Below are 22,067 nucleotides of genomic sequence, written 5' to 3' on the forward strand. Positions count from 1 at the left end.
TGACCGTATTGTATTGTAATTCCAATTGAATAGGTTCTTTGTCATTCTACATTAACTAGGGTAGTCATGATATGTTGCAAGACGTCACTCATGACTTGTGAAGTCCCCGATGATTAATAAACATTTATTATCCTAATAACAAGGGAGAATCAAAAATGGAGTTTTTGATTCGTAAACAAAATAGAATGGTTTCTATAAACTTCACTGCTTTATTAATTAGAACCTAAGAGATCGCACACCATATAAGTGGATCCTTGAGATTGTATATGAAGAAGATTAAACAAGAGTTGGTTATGAGCAAATAATTAATTAGATTTATTATTTGAACATAATTAGGATTTTCGGGTAAAAACCGAACCTATTGGGCCTAAACGATTGTCGGGTTTTTGGTGTGGACTTAGGCTTCACTAAATGAGATTTAAATGAAAGCCCAAGACACATTTTTAGTGCCCAATAACATGTATGGACCAGCCAAAATATTGGCTTTATGAAAGTCAATATTTTTGTTTTAGTAATTGGAGTTATTTCCTATTATATAAAAGTGAAAGCATAGACATAATAATGGGAGCATCTCTACACCATTATTTTAGATTAGAGAGAGAGAAAGAGAGTTCTCTCTTTGTCCATTTTTCAGAAATTAAAGGAAAGAAGAACACTTGCATAATTTCTTCTTTTCTTTCATCTTTCTTCATCTCTTGATTCACTTGGTGAAGATCCTTAGAGGCCAGGCCATATATTTTTGTGGCTTTACTTGTTAGATCAAAAAGGAGTACAAAAAGGAGTTCTTAATTCAAGGTGCTTCAAGGTGGAGGAAACACACACAAGGAGAGATCAAGGAGAGGAACTTTGGTGGTTCACTAGGATCGGATTAAAATCACGCTCCAAGGGTGAGTAGAACATAAACTCTCTCTTTTAAAACATAGGTTAAAAATCAAAACAGACGCCAAAAAATGGTCAATTTTCTAAATTTCTCTTATTAGAAAGGGACAAAGGGTCCTTGACCCATAAGGACAAAAGTGCTTAAAATCTGTTTATTTGTCTCTCTCTCTTTATTTTCCTGTATTTCATTGTTTATTTACTACTTTATATATATTTTTTGTAAAGAAAACGAAAAGCACGGATGTGTGTCAAGAGACTAGTATATACAAATAGATTATTCTTTTTTAAGTGATTATTCTTTCTATGATCTTCTGCTTGTGAGTCAAAGTTCAAATCCTTTTGCTAAAGCAACTGCTCCAGAGTACGTACGATACTCTCCAAGAGCCCACAATGGGAAAACATTCCTATATCCTCCATAGTGTAACATTGCATTCCTCATGAAAACTCCCACCAGTTCCTGCAAACCATACCAAAACTAACCATTAGTACTTGTCACTACAAATATATAAGATCATGGGATGGGTAGTAATGTACTAAAAGAAGTTCATGTCATTTTTCGTTTATGGGAAATTAGTTCCTAGCTACCTGTTGGGGAAAATCACCATCATCCAACTGACCGTTCATCAAGACCCTTGCAGCACGGTGAATAGGAGTTGGATCTCTCTCACCCTGTAACAAATAGAAAAAAGTAGCTATATTGAAAAACCAAACTTTATAAGAGAACTTCGAAGGATCAAAGAGCAAGATGGGGCAAGGTTAACTGTTAAGTTGTTTATAGCATGCATGTACAGACCTGTCGACCGTGAATTAGACCCATTAATCCGAGGGCAGTTTGCACCAGATTTGTACTGTCTTGAGCTGTGTATTTCTGTATAAAACACAAAGCAGAAAGATAATAATGTCATCGGTTGTTATTCATGAAGAGAAACAAGAGAGTATCTAAAGATTTTAGTTATACGTACAGTAGTAGAAGAATAGTACCTTGTTCGTGCATGAGGTGTAGTGCTCTCCCCAACCACCATCTTCCCTTTGTGTTTTTAGCAAAAAGTCAACACCTTTGCGAACTGCCTCGCAATTGTGGTAGGTTCTTCCTGCAGCCTCTAACCCTTTGATTCCAAACCATGTTCCATAGAGAAAGCAGATACCCCAGTTTCCATACCATGAGCCATCAGCGTATTGTATGCTTTCAATGTAGTCTGCAGCCCTTGTGATGAAGTTGTTGATCTCTTTCCTTCTGTGATTAGGATACAACTTCCTAAACAAAACTAAGGCCTGAATCGAAGATGAAGTGCACTCGATGTAATCATATTCAATGACAAGGTCCTCAAAAAATTCGACAGGGTTGAGCCACTGAAAAGGGAAAAGAAATGAAAATATAATGTTATGATACTTGGACGATCAAAACATTGAAATTCTCTGTACTGCAAGATTTTCAGTATTTACCTCCAACCATTTAGGAGCTCCAGTCGGCTCCCATGCTGATACACCACCATTTGGACTCTGTAGTGACATTATGACATTGACAGCATCATACATACACTCGGCTTCCATTGGCTCGCCAACCTCCTCTGGTGACATCATTGCAAACAGACAGCAGCACTGAAACAAAAAGATTATAAGGTCAGCTATAGATGAGGCTCTCAACTTTCTACTTGAGTTGAGTGAGAGTCTTGAATAAGTAAGCTCAATTACCCTCAATGCTTCTGCAGTGCAATCTGAAACTTGCCATCCATGATCCCGATCAGAGAAAGTCCAGCATCCTTTGGAAATGTGACGGAAATGAGCTAGGTAGTCACCACAAGGATTGATCCTCACCTAAGAGGATTTATTATAGTAAGGATTTAGTATAGTAAACATACCATTGATTAAAATAAAGAATGTCTTTAGAGCTTAAATAGTTAAATATGATACCTGGGATATCTTTAGGAAGTCATGTGCTTTCTTAAGTACAGGTCCAAATTCATTATGGAGATTCCCAGCAAGCAAAGATTGGATTGCAAGAGAACAATCCCAAGTCTGGCTGCCAAAACTCTGAATCTTGATTCCATCTTCACCGACCCAAATATAATCATCAAGTCTAGGAAGATGCTTCTTAAAAGCTTCTCCGCTAGGATCCTCAACCCAACAGGCAAGCATCATTAATGGCTGTCCAAATGAAATGGCATCCATTATTAGATCATTAGAATTAACCAGCAGGAACATATATACGCCGAAGTTGTCAAAGTGGCCAGGAACTGTGCTGCAATGCATAGTTGGAGCTGTGTGGCTCCAAAACCAGTTGGCTTGCAAACTGTCTCTTTTGAGCGAGTGATTGCGCAGGCGTGCCAGCACCGCGGGGTGCAGTCGTTGGGGTAGTCCCTTGACCTGACTTCTTCTTCAAGCGCTGTGGACGAGGAGAGCACCAACCTCGTCACAGGGTTCTTCTCTAGCCTTTCGGAAAAGGACTTTTGCCTTACGGATAAGGACTTTGGTTGTGATCTCTTGCGTTCACCGAATCGATACTTAGTGTTGTAGACTAAGCAGAGCAATCACTGGGAAGTTGGGAGAAAGCACGAGTTTGCTAAAGCGTGACTTTAGCTTCGCTGAGTTGCGAGGGCGTTACCCTTGCTTCGCTGGTAGTAACGGTGGCGGTTGCGCTCGCAGTCGGCTCGCTGGGAGACTGGGACTGGAAGTGCGGTCGCCGGGTTGGTCTGGTGATGCTAACAGTCGGCTCTTGGAGAGACTAGGACTGGCGCACGGTCACCGGGTTTCAACAAAGTTGAAGGTTTGCTCTGGGGAGGCTTTGTAATCGCTAGGATTGATTGATCTGAGAGAGGTCCTTAATTCTTCCTTGAAACCTGGTATATATACCTAGGGTTTTGACTGCTCCTTGTTGTAGAAGGACTATTGATTGAAGTTTCCTAGTCAATCTCTGCTACTTGATTCCAATAAGGTTTCGTTTTCCTTATGGATTCCGGAATGGGCGAAGCTATAACCCAAACCCTAGTAGGCTTATTTTTAGGCCGCAGGTATCGGCCCGCTGTGCTAGATCCACTAAAGGATATTGCCAAAATTACTTTTGGGCTCAAACATTGCCCCCCAGGCCTCGAAATCAGGCTCAGGAAAATGCAACTGATTGAAGGGGACTAAAACGACGCGTTCAATGCTTGAAACGATGTCATTAATGAGGGTTGCGTCCTTTCACTCGCGAAACGCCTTTCTGTCGTATCGTTTTCCTCACAAAATCTCTTATTTAAATCCGCAGCCACTTCAGACCTGTCACATCAGAAACTCTTTTAGTCTCCTAAACCCAGAAACCCTCTTTTGCACACATCTTCCTCTTCGAAACCCAGAAATGGCTCCCCCGAAAAAGATAGTTATCGATCAAGAAGAAGAACTGAATGAACAAGCCGCCCATTCTTGGGGAGCCAACATCGGTGCCAGCCTGATCCTCCAGACCATTATCCAGAGACCCCTGCTCCTCAGACTCTCGAACAACCATGCCGGACTGGGTCCAACGCCGCGGGATTCTTTCCCGGCCGACGCCATCGCCTTCTATGGCTTACCTGTTCGCCGCCCCATCCCAGTCCTCCGAAGGACTCCTGGGGATTTTACCAGTTGGAGTGCCCCTAATCATCGATCAAAAATAGGGCATTGGCCATCTTTTATCAGTGCGGCGGAGCTTTCCTGGTATCGTGAAGGGCGAGCTCGAGATCTGGCTCGCTGGAACGCAGCAGGTATCACCCATACTATCGATCTTTGTTTTCGTCTCCCGCGCGGTGGCAATCGTTCGCCACTCGCCGCCTTTCTCTGTTTTTGGAACACCGCCACCAACACCTTTGATTTTCGATTTGGCCAAATGAGTATCACTTTATTGGACATTCTCACCATCACTGGCCTACCCATCGACAGCGAGCCTTATTTGCATGGCCAATTCGACTCTGATACATTTACTTCCACCATGGCCCAAAATGGTCGTAGCGCTCATAGCGGCTCCTATCCGCGGTGGTTGGCTTATTACCGCCAGGAGCACAATGCAACTGGCGGGATTGCTTTCTTGGAGTACTGGCTTTGTAAGTTTATCTTCTGTACTTCCTCCTGTAAACCCACTGGTGCCTGGACCTTGCTGGCAACGGCCCTCTACAACGGCTGCCGCGTGGGATTAGGACAACTAGTGCTGGGTGCCCTCTATCGAACTTTGTACCAAGCCACAATGCATCCCTTCGAGACTGGCATTTCTGGCCCTTTTTGGATTCTTGACTTCTGGATTCAAATTTACTTCCCCTATTTTCGTCGCGACGACATCCCATTGCTTCCACCTACTGATCAACTCCTGGGACGATGGCTCTGTCGCGATGAAAGGTACACATCCCCTCCTTATTCCGAGATGCCATACTGCGACTTGGTGCTGAGTCGAAGATTCCTGGCTCCGCTTGAACACGGATTTCTTCCTGGCGCCTCTCGCTACAGTGATCGCGCGCGCTTGGCTTTCGCCGCGCAATCTCCTGTTCTGACATCAGGATTGCCGCTGACGAACTTAGTTACGAACTCTATGCTCCCAACCACTTCGCTCGCCAACTCGGCCTTGTTCAATTAGTCCCATTCCCTCTGTATGATGCTTGGAACTATAACACCTCTTGGCGAAGATTTGGGCCTCTTTCTGGGCCTCCGCCAGCACAAAGCACACTCGTACTAGTTGACCTCCCTGACTGGGCTGGAGAGATTGACTCTGTGGATGGGACTGAGGAAGGATACGAGGCATGGTGGGCAGAAGTTTCTGTTAACTGCTGGAGGCAACAGCATGATGAGCTATTCGCTGCCATTTTCGGGGAACTGCGATACCCCTACCCTGCCGACGTTGATCTACTTGCTCGCGTCCCTGAAGACGCTGCACAAGTTCCTCCTCCTGCTGCCGAGCCGGCTCCGCGACCCGCGCGAGCCCCACGTCAGGCCCAGGCTGGTATTGTAATCCGCGAACCCCCTCAAGAGGTAAATATCCTGACTCGTGTCTTGTCCTTTGTTCATTTGCTCTTCCCTTTTAATTCAAAATTTTGCTATTCCAGGGAAACGCGCCAACCTCTGGCAGTCGCGCCGCCAACGCTTCCCAAGCCACTGGCCAGTCTGGGAAACAAAAGGCAGTCATGACAGAGCCTGAAGACAACGAATCCTCCTCTGATGATGATGACTCGCAGACGGTAAGAACTTTTTTTGTTTGAGTAAAACATACTTCCTCCACGAATCAAACCTAATCTTCTGACCCCAACAGATCGCCGCCCTCTCGGCTCGGAAACGCAGTCGCTCTGATCCTCGAACTGACCTATGGGCAGAAGATGAACCAATCGCTGACCGACTGGTAAGACAATTTCTTTCCATTCAGTACTTGTTAGCAATTTCTTTCCATTCTATGCGACCATGTAACAATCCTCATTCGCAGGTTCGCCATAGGTCCTTGAGACACACTGAAGAAGGATCTTCAGCTGCTGGTGAAGGCACATCTGCTTCCCAAGCCCAAGCGCCAACTATTGTGAACAACTCTCCACCTCTTGCGGGCGCTGCCAATAATGCACAGTTGGCCTTGATCCCAGTGCAGATCATAGATGATAGCTCGCCTGAGGCCAAAGATAGAGAACCGCTACCGGATGCACCTCGCGAGGAACCAAGCGATATACCTGTCCTGGAACAGATAGCGCCTGACTCAATTCCTGTTCCCAGCGAAGCTAACCCAGAGGCAATGCCAGCGGTCGTTGAGCGTGAGCCCCCAGCCGAGGAGGTATTTCCTTTAACCAACTAATTCATTATTACTTCCTGGCTTAAATATTCTATTCTAACAATACCTTCTTCCAGCATCCAAATGCCTTCAACACTGAGGACGCTGAAGCTGTAGAGGCAGAAGTTGCTGAACCCGCTCTTAATATGGTTGGCCAAGAACTTCTTCCCCCTGCCCCCCAAGTGACTGAAGCCGGAGGATTGGGAGACCTTCCTGAACCAATGCCAGAGGCAGCACCTGTCGCTGAACCTCCTGAGGTCCCTGTCGCTGAGCAACCAACTCCCTCCACTCTGGAAAGGTTAGCTCGTGTACTCGAAGTGACCCCTCCTGGGGTCGTAGATGAAGCTAGAGAAGGCCTTCGTCGCTTCCTGGGCCCTGATATCCTGATTCCTGGTGCGCCCGTGAGAGTCTTAGAATATTTGAGGGTACTTCTCCGCGAGGGAGCCATCACTGAAGATCAGTTCCAAGAGGTCGATCAATTGCTGCAAAATCTCCCTCAAGGGCTCAATGAGCGGGCAGTCGCGAGCGCGCAGGCTAGGCAGACCGAGACGCACTATCAGAACCTCACTCAACAAACAGAGACTGCGCGCGATTTCTTGGGTGACCAAGCTAACCTCATCAGGGAACTGACGCTCGAAAGGAACCACTTGAGGTCCCAGATTCAGGCTCTTCAAGCCCGGTTAACTGACGTTACTACCAGGCTTACTCATGCGGAGCCTCAGTTGGAACAACCCCTCGCTGCCTTTGAGACGCTATCCCAGGAACTGGCTCAAGCTCGCGTGGCAGCCCAGCAAGCCGCACAAGCTGCTGCGGATGCTAGTTTTCGTTTAGATGAACTTTTCCTTCGCCTGACCCATGCAGGCCGCAGACTTTTGGGCCTCTAGAATTAAGCCCATGTTTTGTATAAACAATAATATTATTATTAACTTAATATTTAGCCCACATTGCTTGGCCCAAATACATATCAACTTAACTTCTCGAATTGTTCAGCGCTTTAATTTGTTTTAATGCTTTTAAAACCGTTTGAAAAGATTGAAAAGATAATCTCGAAATGGAGCGGTTACCTCCTTGGAGACTGCCCCGCCTCCCACGCGCTTTCAATTATCTTCATTTCCGAGATCTTAGCATTTAACACCAATTGATACGCTCATTGATGGCAATGAGAATATCACAACCACCCATCGTACGGTCAAGGCCACTGAGACTGGCACTATAAATACCTGCACTCTGGGGAGATGATATACACAACTGAATATGGGTTTCCCAGAGATAGTATCACAATCTCTACTTCTCTTTCTCCAGTTTCTACAATCTTCTCCTCACGATATTAGCCTTAGCCTCAAATTCCTAGGCCTTATGGCTTAACCTCAATACCTGGGTAGGTCTTATGGCCTAACCTCAGGTCCAACCACATGTCTTTGGTCTCTGGAAGTCGCGGTGAAATCCACCGGTTTCATTTAGACTGAAGAACATGTGGTGCTCCCGCCGCGGCAGAACCCGATTTTGAGGGGTCCCCTCTCTCAGATTGCCCGCGTGGAGCAGGAGGAAGAAGGGCGGAAGACCAATATGGGTCGCCTGTTCTTGCTCCGTAGCCTACCTCCAGGGTCTGACTACGTGACTTATGTTTTTCCCCTGGAGGTAGGTGTGGTTGTGAGTCGCACTCTCCGCGAAGACCATCTCCATCCCGGAGGGTAATCCGACCAAAAGGGTTGCGATGGATTATTTCCTTCCTTTTTCTCCTGTACAGATGGTAACGGCTGCAACTCAGATCAAAGGAGGCATGTGGGTGAAGAGAGGGAGAGTATGAATGCCCGAGCACAGCCCCTTCGCTGCCAAAAGATCCAGAAACTCTTAGTAGATCTGTAACTTTATGGTTTTTACTCTAAGCCACTTCTGGCCTTGTAAACCGCAAATGTAATTATTTTGATTTGCACTTTGTACTGCTCTTTGGCCGCAAAGCCACTTTATGAATGAAAGTTCTTAACACTTTTTGCAAAATCAACGTATAAAATAAGGCCTCAGGTATAGGCCATTACATGCATTCTTAACACCATAATGTCAAAGAAAAGAAAAAAAATCGACAACAATAACAAGAAATTTGAAATTGTTGACCGAAACTAAAGCCTCAAATAAGGCCTGAAAATAAAGCCTCAGATAAGGCCTGAATGTACAGAGTGTTGCCCCCCTAGTATGCGTAGGTGAAGCAAGTACAGGATACTAAGGCCACAGAAAAGGCCTGAATATGGATGAAGCGAACCTGGGGAGACTAAGGTTGCCCCCCTGTCTGAGAAGAAGGTCGATCTGGTGGATCTTCAAACTCCCAAACACTAGGGTAATATTTCTTCAGGAACCGCCCGTTAATGGGATTGCGGTGGAGGTCGCCATCCAAATCTTTGAGGTGAAAGGCCCCGCGCTCCAGAATGCGATGAACAACGAAGGGTCCTTCCCATCGCGGAGTCCATTTACCGCGACCGGTCAACTTCTCGCCAAAAGGAAAAACAGCCTTCCAAACCAAGTCACCCTCTTTGTAACTACGGCCACGCGTCCTCTTGTCATAGGCGCGAGCAATCCGTTGCTTTTCCAAAACCAAGTTGTCCAAAGCTGCCAAGCGTTGCTCGCTGAGATCTTCGTGTTCTTGCCACATCGCCTGAACATAATCTTCCCCGATCAAGTGATGCTGATCTTGGACGCGCAGAGACTGGACGTTGATCTCCAACGGTAAGATGGCATCATGACCGAACATTAGTGCATAGGGGGTCGTAGCAGTGGGATTCCTCTTGGAGGTACGATAAGCCCATAAGGTCTCATACAACGTATCGTGCCACTGTCTAGGGTTTTCAACAAGCATCTTCTTGAGCAAGGTGATAATAATCTTGTTACTGGCCTCTGCCTGACCATTGGATTGGGCATAATATGGTGTGCTGTGGACGAACTGGATGCCCAAGTCCTTGACAAGTTTCTCTACCTCGCCGCCCATAAATGCTGCCCCCCTGTCTGAGACCAACACTTCTGGAATGCCAAACCTGCAAATAATATTTTGAAAGATAAACTGGCGAATGGTAGCGCCGGAAGCTTCCTTCAAAGGTTCAGCCTCAACCCATTTCTTGAAGAAATCAGTGGCGACAATGATGAACTTATGTTGGAGCGAGGAATGAGGGTGAATCATCCCAATCAAGTCCAAAGCCCAGCCTCGGGCAGGCCAAGGTTTAATAATGGGTTGCATGGGAATATTGGGAATGTGTTGCACTGGACCATGCGCCTGACAGTCTTGGCAACCTTTCGCGAACGCGATACAGTCCTTCAAAATGTTGGGCCAATAATACCCATGTCTTCTGATAAGCCAACGCATCTTGGGGCCTGCTTGATGGGCGCCACATACTCCCGTGTGCGCTTCGCGCATCAACCTCTTGGCTTCGCGGCCATAGACACAGCGAAAGTCTACGCCATCTTCCCCACGTCGTCGCAGCTCATCACCTCTGAGGAAATAATTCAAGGAGAGAAAACGAGTCTTCCTGTTTGCTGTAGGGTCTGGGTGCTTGAGGTAGTCAATCAGCGGAATGCGCCAATCGACGTCAATAGGCTCGAGAACCGCGACAACTGGATCATCCAGTGGGTCAGGCCGCGCGAGCCACGAAGGCAGTGTGCGGCGCTCGACCTTCAGGATGCGCTCGCGAACGCCATACTTCAATGTAATGCCTGTAGCCAATTGAGCGAGCTCATTGGCCGCAAAGTTGCGCTCACGGGGTATGTGCTCCAAATCCGCCTCATCGAATTGATCCAGAAGCTCAATGGCGCGATGCAAATAGGGTATAAGCAAAAGGCTTTCACACTTGTACTTTCCTTGGAGCTGATTGATTATAAGCAAAGAGTCGCCGTGTACCTGAACGTCCCTTACTCCCAACTCTAGCAGAACCTCTAGGCCAATGATCAGGGCCTCATACTCTGCTTGATTGTTTGTACATTTGAACTCCAACTGGAAAGAATAAGAAAAACGATCGCCCGCTGGATTCTCCAGAACAATCCCTGCCCCTGCTAACGTTTCCGTTCTTGAACCATCAAAGTACAGTATCCAGGGCTGCAAGGAGACTGTGGCTTGATACCGGATAGCGTATTCTGGGATGCGCGCTAAATCTGGCCGAGTTACAACTGCTATCTCTAACTCCTTCACTACGGGGATGTCCAAGGTAGGGTGGTGTGCCAGGAAATCTGCGATAGCCTGTCCCTTTACTGCCTTTTGTGGCACGTACTGTAGCGAGAATTCAGATAAAGCCAATACCCATTTGCCAATGCGGCCTCTCAGAATAGGCCGCGACAGCATGTACTTGACCAAGTCAGTCTGAGCGATGATGCAAGTGGTAAAGGATAACATGTAGTGGCGCAGCTTGCATGCGGAGAAGTACAATGTGAGACACAACTTTTCCATCGGAGTGTACCTTGTTTCGCAGTCTGTGAGTGTCCTACTAAGATAGAATATGGCATGTTCGACACCATCCTCATCGTCTTGGGCGAGCAGGCTGCCAATGGAAGCCTCAGCTGCAGAAATATATAGTTTTAATGGGAATCCAGCCCTAGGAGGAACGAGCACTGGTGGGCTCGCCAGGTAGGCCTTGATTTTATCAAAAGCCTCTTGGTGTTTATGCTCCCAGACGAACTCGCTCTGGCCCTGTAGCTTCAACAGAGGAGAGAAAGGCTGGATCTTACCTGCAGAGTTAGAGATAAAGCGTCTCAAAAAGTTGATTTTACCAAGCAAACGCTGCAGCTCCTTCTTCGTGCGTGGCGGAGATGCGTTGATGACTGCGCTCGCTTTGTCTTCAGGGACCTCAATTCCCCTCTGATGGACAATGAACCCAAGAAAGTCTCCTGCTTGAACCCCAAAAACGCACTTAGCGGGATTCATTTTTAGCTTGTGCTGTCGCATGCGCTCGAACACTTTCCTGAGATCGGTGATGTGATCCCCTCTCTTCTGAGATTTGACAACCACGTCATCAATGTAAACCTCCAAAATCTTTCCAAGGATGTCATGGAAGATTAGGTTCATGGCTCTTTGATAAGTCGCACCAGCGTTCTTCAGTCCAAAAGGCATAACCACATATTCAAAAACGCCCGCGAACCCAGGGCAACGGAACGCGGTTTTGTGTCTGTCTTCTTCTGCAACCGGGATCTGGTGATATCCTGCAGTGCCGTCCATGAAGGACAATAATTCATGTCGCGCAACGGCGTCGACCAACATATCCGCGACCGGCATGGGGTAGACATCCTTAGGTGTAGCAGTATTAAGGTCTCTATAGTCTACGCAGACCCTCATCTTGCCATTCTTCTTGCGGACAGGCACTATGTTAGATAGCCACTGATTGTATTTGGCCACCCTGATAATGCCTGATTTATGCATTTTTTCAACCTCCTCCTTGACGAGGATTTGAGTTTCTGAATTCATTCTTCGCGGTTCTTGTTTCACAGGCCTCTTGTCAGGGAGTGTTGGTAGCTGGTGGCAAACCAAGTCTGGTGACAGGCCGGGCATATCCACGTACTTTTCCGCAAAGCAGTCTTTGAATTCTAGCAAAAAGTCGATAAGCCTCTGTTTCTCGCTAGTCTCTAGGTAAGCGCTGATAGCCACTTCCATGGGCTCATCTGCTGTCCCGAGATTGACTTTCTCGGTAGGGTCTCTGACTTTGGGAGGCGTGTCGTCCAACGCTGCCGGAGCGAGCTGAATCTCCACCTCATCCTCTTGTTCCTGATCAGAGAGTTCTTCTTCAATGATTTCCAAAGTCGCGATTCGCTCATAGGCCTCTTTTTCCACTAGATATGATGATAATCTTTCGTACAGCGAATGGAGGGCCTCTATCCCTTCCTCTGGAAGGTCGTAATCCATTAATCATTTAAGGGTTTAGGCACAGCGTGGCTAGGCCTTTCCAAGCCTTCTTTTGCGAGCGTAAGCCCCCACTGTGCCAGTTCAGAGGCCGTCACCCCTGTGGGGCGGCCTTTGTTATCGAGGTCACTGACTTGCAATGGAGCGATAGGCTCCAAATAGTACCTGGCATCTACATAGTTTTCGGATACTGGGAATGGACGAGGATCCGCTTTGATCACCTCAGCTTTATCTGTCTCCCTGTTCCACATAATAAGTTCCTGATGGAGGGTTGACGGAACACAGTAGTTCCGGTGAATCCAGTCCCTTCCCAGGATAGCGCTGTAGGCCGCATAGCAATTTGTCACAAAGAAAGCATAAACTCCCTCTGCTGGACCTACCTTGATACGCAAGAAAAGTAATCCCAAGGTCTTTGTTACAGTCCCCGCGAAGTTCTTGAGAGTGAGAGACGTTGACTGGATCTTCTCCTTCTTGATTCCAAGCAAGTGCATGGTTCTAGTAGTAATGACATTAACCGCAGCTCCAGTATCAACCATGATCTTGCTAACTTTGGTACCGCCAACGTCCGCCGTGATGTATAAAGGTCTCATGTGCTGGACCATAGCAGGCGTTGGCCTAGTGAAGCTCATGAAGAATTCTTTACTGTTGGCGTCCTCTGTTTCCAGACAGACAATCTCTTCTACCGTTGTTGGGACCGCTGACGTGATCTGCAGGGGCTGTGTATTACATTCCTCAGTTTCTACGCATTCCTGAGCCGCGACCGGTATTGCATACCGCGCTGGGAGCACATAAACCATATTGCAGGACGTATCTAATTCACCTATGTCGTCCTCTAGGTTGAGCTTGGGTTCGTTGACAGGAATAACCGTGTTGAACTGTTTAGCCAACCTGTCTACTAAGGATTCCTCAGTGAGGCCTTTTATCTCACACTGCTCATGCTCCTGATCCACGGGAGCGTTTTTAGGGGAAACTGATTTTGGTTCCCTAGCAGAATCTGCCTCTAGGGGAGCAACTACTACACTCTGGACTTTTTTAGGTCTCCACTGTAAAGTGTCGGTAGTCCTATCCTTGCCCCCCAGTCTCTCGAAAACTGAGGACTTGGCTTCTGGTTCATCGCGAAACACACGGCGCCTGACGTGCGGTCACCTGGACGGCGAGCTCTCCTTTCTAGCTGGCGGAAGTGTTCTCTCCTTGGTAATTCTGCAAAAAACACTGGGCTCAGACAACCCTATTGCTGAGCTTGCTTGCTTTCGCAAACTGCGAGGGGCCACTAATGGCTTGGCAGCAAGTGCTTCCATCTCCTTCTGATACTGCTCAGGCGATTTGACCAATTGTGAAGGTTTGATCAGGCCCTGGTCTAAAGCCTCGAGCGCGCGCTTGGCTTCCCCAAACCTGCGCTGCATTTTTCGCTTTTTGGAAGGACTTATCTCCACTGCCTTCCCCTTCTCCCTGGTGTACCACTTCCCTTCCTTGATAGTAGCGGTTGAAGCAGGTGGTATGTAGGGTTTTGTCAGAATGTCTTTGTGCTTGTTTGCAGGCTTCTCCGCTTTCTGCTGATCAACCGTAGCTGCCCTCAGTTTCTTAAACAGATTGGAGTCCTTTGTAGGTGACCCCAATTCCTCCCTTTCTTTCGGGCTGGAAGGTTGATAGTTTCGCGATGGTGAGGTCCACTTGATGGGCGGGAAAGAGCCAAAACGAAATGTCTGCTCGACCTCTTCGTGCGACACTTGGATGCCACACTCTTCCTTGCACCGCTAGCATAACACGACGGGCGAGGCTTGACCAAATGGTTTAGCCTTCTTCTGGGCAGGGGCCTCGTTAAGCCCTCCTTCTCGCCCCTTTGTGTTCAAATCCAGGGTTGGTTTCCTCTGGTTCTGCTTGGTCCAGTTCACATCGACCATGTTGATCCCAGTATCAGGAAAAGGGTTTAGGTCAACAAGCGCTGCTGCAGTTACTGGAGCCTCCACTTGAAGACTACCGTTATTGAGCCATACCTGAATCTGGTCCTTGAGCTTCACACAGTCAGCTGTATTATGGTTCCACAAGTTATGGAATTTACAATACTTCTTTCCTTTCAGCTGATCTGGTCGAGGGAAAGGTCCAAAGTCGGTCTTTACCATCTTCGCGGCGATCATCTCATCTAGAATCTCGTGTGCCTTGTTGGCATCATATGTATACGCCGCGAACTCAGGTTTAGTGAAGGCCATCGATTTGAGCTTGACAGGTTCCTTGGAGATTTTCAGTTGCTTCAAGGCTGGGTTCTTTCTCCCTGTCAGTTCATAAGCAGCGATGTCGCTCTCATCTTCCTCATCGTCCTCCTGAACCAAATCCTCACTATGATAGTTATAGTAAGGATCATACGTAGCCGGCTGGTAGCTCAGGGCCGCTATGGTGCGATTTTTCCCTGGTACATACGTCCCTCTGGATGCATTCTTCCTGGCATCAGTTTCTCTGAGGAGCCTGAACCTGGCCAGATGAGTTGCCGCATTCTCGGTATCCTCCCTTGAAAAGGTAGCAAATATGATGTTTTTATAACCCCTGGGGAAAGGCGCGAGCATTATGTGCGGTGGGAAAGGTCCCTCATAGATCCCATCCATCTGGGCCCTAGGGTTAGCCTGTCTGATCATCTCCTCTACCTCATCTCGTCTCACATATTCTGGACCCGGAGGAGGAGGAGGTGGTATTGCCATTGTATGGCGAACAGGCTGCGCAGGTATTGCTTGGTTTACAGTCGCTGTCCCTTCTCTTATCTGCACAACGCGGGTTGCAGCTGGTTGTTGAAGAGTCACTGCTGGCATAGGCATCTCTTTTGCCAAAGCTGTTATCTTGATCGGGTTACCAACCTGGTCAATCCCATAATAGCTTCCTGGCAGCTCTTGGTATACATTCTCTGCCCCATCGCTGTCGTACTGAATGAACACAGCGGGGTCGGACGAAGCTTCAACACTTTTCGATGCCTGCTGCTTCTGTCTGGCGGTCTGTCCACCTGACAGTGTGGTTTTTTCCTTGCTGCCGCCAATAACCAGAGCTCGCTCCTTATCTATCAACTGCGTGGTAGCAGCGGTCGCGGCAGGTGTAGCGGCAGGTGTAGCGGTACTGCTGCTACCCTTTTCCCGCTGATTTGGCGGTACATATTTACCTGAACCAGATGGTTGGCCCAGGGAACCAAGGATAGCGTTAGGATCTCCTAACGTCTTATTCAACACTTCTTTAGCTTGGTTCAACTCAGCTCTTTGCATGGCCACCTCGGTTGCGAGAGTTGCTCCATCTTTGTAAAGACCTGCCATATCTGATGCTGTTTGCTTGGTATGATTCGCCAGAGCATCGATGATCTTTTTCTGCTGCTGACTCTGGGCATCTGCGATGCTTATAGCTTGAGCTTTCAATGCATTCTCAGTTTGCGACATCAGTTGCTCAGTTTCCATAGCTTGTTGGGAAATACGCTGGTTTATTTCGCGTAAGATTCTATCTGTTTTCGCGTTCTCCCTTTTCAGATCAGCAGCCATCTTCTTGCGATGGTTTTCAATGTTTTCCGAGATGATCGCGCATGCAACCTCGACGGTCGCTCCCTCTGGAATAGGCTTCTCAACGAAATCCTCTGATTCTTCACTCCCCACCGTATTGGAGACAGGGGTAGCGACAGGCTCACTGGCCTGATTAGTGATGACAGTCTGACCCTCAGTAGCGGTCGAGTGACTCTCTCCCTGTTCAGTCGACATATCGGAGAATTGGGGACAAAGAGAGAATCTTTGAATTACTTGTTCTTCTGATAGACCACGACAATCCGCGCGAGGATGCGGTTTGTAACTGGAGGTCTTGTGTTTTGAGCAGTTAGCGTAGCCCTTTTTGTAAGGGTTTTCGCTTGACTTCCCAATGGCTAACGTTCACGAAGAGACACTTATTTGGTCCCACTGGGCGTGCCAAAATGTTTGGCTCCAAAACCAGTTGGCTTGCAAACTGTCTCTTTTGAGCGAGTGATTGCGCAGGCGTGCCAGCACCGCGGGGTGCAGTCGTTGGGGTAGTCCCTTGACCTGACTTCTTCTTCAAGCGCTGTGGACGAGGAGAGCACCAACCTCGTCACAGGGTTCTTCTCTAGCCTTTCGGAAAAGGACTTTTGCCTTACGGATAAGGACTTTGGTTGTGATCTCTTGCGTTCACCGAATCGATACTTAGTGTTGTAGACTAAGCAGAGCAATCACTGGGAAGTTGGGAGAAAGCACGGGTTTGCTAAAGCGTGACTTTAGCTTCGCTGGGTTGCGAGGGCGTTACCCTTGCTTCGCTGGTAGTAACGGTGGCGGTTGCGCTCGCAGTCGGCTCGCTGGGAGACTGGGACTGGAAGTGCGGTCGCTGGGTTGGTCTGGTGATGCTAACAGTCGGCTCTTGGAGAGACTAGGACTGGCGCACGGTCACCGGGTTTCAACAAAGTTGAAGGTTTGCTCCGGGGAGGCTTTGTAATCGCTAGGATTGATTGATCTGAGAGAGGTCCTTAATTCTTCCTTGAAACCTGGTATATATACCTAGGGTTTTGACTGCTCCTTGTTGTAGAAGGACTATTGATTGAAGTTTCCTAGTCAATCTCTGCTACTTGATTCCAATAAGGTTTCGTTTTCCTTATAGATTCCGGAATGGGCGAAGCTATAACCCAAACCCTAGTAGGCTTATTTTTGGGCCGCAGGTATCGGCCTGCTGTGCTAGATCCACTAAAGGATATTGCCAAAATTACTTTTGGGCTCAAACAGGAGCATTTCACATGCGCCGAAGGGGTTTATCTTGGGCCTAGGAAGCCTTTGGGTTCCCCTTGACAAAGTCAAAAAAAAAAAAAAAAAAAAAAAACATATATACACCCATGACTAGGCCAGTTCTCACCTTTTCGATACATCCAATGGTAATGTAGCGACTGTTCTCATCTTCATAATGGATTTGGTCAATGGTAAATTGAACAGCATTGTCTCTGATCTTCTTAAAGGGCCACCAAGCAAGAATAGGCTCACAAACATGGTAAAGAGTGTCCCACATAAAACGTTGTACCCTTCCATGAGGATAGTAGTTATCTTCCTGCATTAATCAAATAATATGTATACCAGTCAGTTTAAGCTTGCATAATGGTATGGACTAAGACACCAAAACATAGACTCGCCTTTGCACAATGATGGCGCACTTTACTCCACTTAATTTCACTGTAAGGTTCACAGTAAATTTCTTGTCTCAATTGTTCAACCAGAGGAGTGATTGGGCCAACAAACTTTTTTGCATAAAAGTAGGACATGGGTAGGTAAGTTAACCTACAGTAGCACAACATCTTTGCTGCAATGCACATGTGAAGTGGTACTAATAAGAAACAGAAAGTACTGAATAAAATTTTGCAGACTAATTAATTATATTTGTTTTTACATGGATGAAAAGGAAGCAGAGTGGGGTAAGTCCAAAACTCCGGGGGTATAGGGTTGCTTCCTTCCCAATCATAAACACCAAGTATCTGTAACACAACAAGTAAACTCAGCCAACGATATCATGCATGACACAAATCCAGCATAAAAGCTAGCTAGCTTTCGAGTATTTCATACCGCCATCCAGGTCTTTCCCCATGAAGCAGAATATTGTGCACCACCGCGGTCAAGAATCCATTTCCGGGCCCTTGCACAGGCATTATCTCGACCGCCCTCAGTGCCTTCTCCGAGGATACGCATCATACAGTAGTTGAGACATGTGGTGAACATCATACTAGGCCCTGCTATGTGCAATCCCCACCCACCATCTTCATTCTGATGATTGTACGAGTAGCGCAAGATTTCCTTCTTATGTTCAGCAGAGAAAACAACATTAAGATGTCCCATTGAGTATAAACTCATTACCTGCTTTTGAAGAACAAGTATCATAATCAGTCAGCTGTGAAATAAATTTTCACCAGTGACCCAACTTTTACTGTCATCTACTCATTTTGTTACCGTCAAAATTTATTGACTTTTTTGCACGCTTACCAAGGGAGGACAGAAAAAATTTATGCCAGCAATTTCAGCAGGCCAATGACCATGGGGTGATTGCAAGGCATTCCAGAAGCTAGCAGCCCTCCTATAGGCAGCTGTAGCCTGATCAAATGTAATGTCATCACCTTCCCCAATTCTTACTGGAGGAATTTCTTGCTTGAAGTTTCTCTCTCTTAGCATCTGCAATTGTTCAGACATTTATTTAGTACATGTACTTTTCAACAAAAGTGATATCCTCGCCAACTTGTCAACTCTTAGTCTTTGATCTACAAGTTTTTCATAAAATTAAACACATGGCCCGGAAACCCTTCTTCCTCTCCGTCCCTCTACCTCGGACTTCGTAAAACTCACCATGCACCCAAGCTAATTAGCTTGAACTAACTCAAAAAACTATATATCTCTAGGTTGAGCTGAACTTGAGCTCCATTGAAAACATACAAATTGAGCATCAGCAAAGTGAGTTAAACTGATTTGCACACATGCACAATGAATAAAGTATAATAGTGTTTAGTTTTGAAATTTAGGTTGCTATGTACACTTTTGTACCTGAAAACGCCAAAGGAGATCACTACTGGGCTGGATCTTGAACCGATTTTGGTAGTAATTCTCACGAGCGGCTTCAACCTCTGCTCTCTCTACTGGTGTGCCTGCATTTGGGTCAAACTTCCATGTCTGCCTCCCATGCAAGTTGTTTGTGCTGAATAAATGAGGGTCATTTGCACCCTTTCCATACTCAATCCTCCACATCTCATTAGTACTATTATTACAAACAAAACACTTTTTTTCTACTGCATATAAATGATACACATATATAGAATGAATTATAATGTTTGATACCTAGCTATCTGGTTTTATATAGATACAAACATACCAGAGAACAGTAATGACTATTAGCTGAGTTTGGTGGCCGACCTCAATCATTAATAGTGGGGACTGGGGAATGATCAATTAAGTGATTAACCAATCTCCATGACGTCTGTTACTAGTGGTGGACAGTGCCGGATCCACATATAGCTTGGGGAGGGCCCACCCGAAAATTTTGGAGAAAAACAAAATTTCTATACGTAATGTCATCAAAACGTTGTAATCGTGATCACTTGATGTTGAAGTTGAAGCCCACCCGAAAATAATTAGGGATTAGTTTCCAGTATTCTCAACGTCATTTCCTCACTCATCAGCGATTGAGTCCTCGTTTTCTTTGTCACTCAGGTTTCTACCCAGTCAACCACCGCTTGTTCTCTTCCAAATATTCTCACCTTCTGACCACCGTCAACGACAATACAACATGATACTTTTTACATTTGTACATGGTTGTACCGAAAAAAAAATTTTACTTGCAATTCACAATGTGTAGCGACAACGGTTTTAGTTAATCAAAATTTGAGGAAGAGGACTATAACATAATTATAATTAAGAAAAAATTCAGTTTACTCCCCTGAATTTTAAGGTTAAAATTAGTTTGGTCTCTCTTTTTTAGAATTAATCTGGGCAGTACCTGCACTTCTAATTTTCATCACCCGGGAAAATTTGCTTCATTCATGACGTCACAAGCTGACGTGACATCGACATGAAATCCCACTTTTCAGACTTTAAACCCCCAAGAAGGATAGACATTTCAAATTTAATATAATTTCAAATTTTTTTTTTATCTCTCTCTCTCTCCTTAACAAGCACCTCTAATGTCGAGTTCCCCACAATCACATACCCACCTACAGATTTATGCTCCCAAACGACGCCGTTTCCCCCGACGCCTCCATGTCCGCCGCCCCCTTCACCGACACCTCCGTCTTCTGAGAACCGCTCAAGCAATTCCTCCGTCTTCTCTCACTCTCCTCTCCGCAGCTGCCTCTCGTCCACGCCTTCGATGACTCGTCATCTGCGACCAAACCAGACTAATCTACCAAAAACGGCGGACTATTCGAGCGGCGAGTTTCAGTTTCATGAGGCGAGTCTCAGTTTCAGATTCCAATTCGATCTTTCGACAGTGGTTGTAGCTTTCAATGGTTGGCTTCGATTGGAATTTGGACCATGCATATATAGTTATTTGATAATGATGGATTGGGAAACTAAAGAACATAGCAGAGCAGAGATTTTGGGATTAGGGTTTGGGGAAACAGAAGGGGATCCGGCCTGGGATTTAGGGTTCTTTGATTTGGGTTCTTGGATTGTATTGTTCAATTGGTTCTTCACTGGATGGTTTGATTGGGTTCTTCAATCAGGGCTTCGGCATTAATGTTAGCTTTGAGTTGTGATGCACAATGGCTCAACATCTCCGCCAAAGAGTCCTATTACAGCGAGAAAGATTGCGATTTTGGGTGTGTGATAGATAGTAATCAGTTTGATCGGAAGAATCGATGGGTCTGGGTCTTTTCAAGTTCGACTTGGAGCTAGTGAGTAAACTGTTGATGACCCGAACCAAACGGGTGCGGTAGAGCTGGATTTGGGATTGGCTGCAGGTGCCGATGCCCAGAGGTTGCTTGGAAGCTCGATTTGCTTCCATGGCCGCTTCAGAGAGAGAGAGAGATTTTAAAAAGAGAAAAAAAATTAGAAAAATTGTAAATGTCTGTTTTGCCCTCCTTGTGGGATTTAAAGTCTGAAAAGTGGGCTTTTATGTCAGTTCCAACTCAGCACATGACGTTATGTTTCGAGCCAAATTCAAATTTTGAACTCGGGTGATGTCATTTGAAGATATAGGGATCACCCAGATTAATTCTCAGAAAGAGGGACCAAACAGATTTTAATCCCAAAGTTCAGGAGAGTAAACTAAATTTAGTCCTTATAATTATTAAGGTATGGCTTAGAAGTGTTCCATCTTGTTGTGCTATTCAAAATGGGTTGTTGATTTGTGCGCACTGCGCACCCTAGCTCTCACTCATGGGCATCATAATAATTTGTTGAAGTCATGGTGTCGACTTATTGGTATAAGCTTTTAGGATCTTGATATTGCGGCTTCGACTATTTTGGTGGTTCTAGTTTGGAGGTTCATGCTTCCAGTCATTTGGGCAGAGTCTCAAGCTCCTTATATTAAGGTTCAAAAGGATTATTATTAGCCCATTATGCCATTATGAAGCATCATTGGATTTTTATTTTTTTTTTATTTTTTTTTTATTAAAGAAGAACTTCATTAAATATGAATAAATTACAACGAGTTGTGGAAATAGCAATCACCAAAAGGTAGAGATTGCGTAAAAGCTTCACAAACTAGACTTCACACTGAAAGTCCATATTGACACACTAATAGAGCCAATCAGGCCCCGACTCCAAACAAAGAAAATGTTGACTAATTTTTAAGGCTTCCTTTGCTAACCGGTGAGCAACTCCATTGTCTTCCAGTTTCACAAAATGCCCACTACAAGAATTAAAAAACTGAACCAGGGACTTAATTTCATCAATAATATGTCCCTCATAACTTAAATCATCAAAACTATCATTAAAACTATTAATTACTGAGAGTGCATCACCTTCCACTTCAATGTTGAGGAATCTCATGTGCAGCGCGAACCGGAGACCATGCAGTAGTGCCAAAGCTTTCACAGATCTTGGAGGAAGCTTCCCAACTTGTGGGACTGCCATTGCACCCTTCATGACTCCT

At 46.0% G+C, this 22,067-nt stretch overlaps 1 protein-coding gene across 2 annotated transcripts; it reads right to left on the reverse strand.

Moving 5' to 3' along the window:
* Positions 1-951: 951 nt before the first annotated feature.
* On the reverse strand, positions 952-19,355 carry LOC133725587 (lupeol synthase-like). Of its 2 annotated transcripts, none has more exons than XM_062152888.1 (13): positions 19,022-19,355; positions 18,470-18,655; positions 18,056-18,346; positions 17,883-17,967; positions 17,629-17,795; positions 17,358-17,546; positions 2,791-3,024; positions 2,572-2,694; positions 2,323-2,478; positions 1,861-2,229; positions 1,673-1,747; positions 1,465-1,548; positions 952-1,336 (listed from the first exon to the last, which is right to left on the reverse strand). In XM_062152888.1, exons 1-13 carry the CDS (start codon positions 19,220-19,222, stop codon positions 1,202-1,204), a joined length of 2,295 nt encoding a protein of 764 aa, XP_062008872.1. In that variant the 5' UTR covers positions 19,223-19,355; the 3' UTR covers positions 952-1,201. The 2 variants fall into 2 exon arrangements, with proteins under 2 accessions (XP_062008872.1, XP_062008873.1); XM_062152889.1 differs by having other exon boundaries at positions 18,056-18,343; positions 19,022-19,353.
* Positions 19,356-22,067: the final 2,712 nt, after the last annotated feature.

This window comes from Rosa rugosa, chromosome 1 (genome assembly GCF_958449725.1).
Source record: "Rosa rugosa chromosome 1, drRosRugo1.1, whole genome shotgun sequence".
Taxonomy (NCBI): domain Eukaryota; kingdom Viridiplantae; phylum Streptophyta; class Magnoliopsida; order Rosales; family Rosaceae; genus Rosa; species Rosa rugosa.

What these genes read in the sequence shown, in the direction of transcription:
- LOC133725587 (XM_062152888.1), bottom strand. Translation starts at nt 19,222, where the DNA reads ATGTGGAGGATTGAGTATGGAAAGGGTGCAAATGACCCTCATTTATTC. An exon ending in ATCTCCTTTGGCGTTTTCAG is followed by an intron (nt 18,656 to 19,021) that starts GTACAAAAGTGT and finishes GAACAATTGCAG; the next exon opens with ATGCTAAGAGAGAGAAACTT. An exon ending in ATGGTGATTTTCCCCAACAG is followed by an intron (nt 1,337 to 1,464) that starts GTAGCTAGGAAC and finishes TATGGTTTGCAG; the next exon opens with GAACTGGTGGGAGTTTTCAT.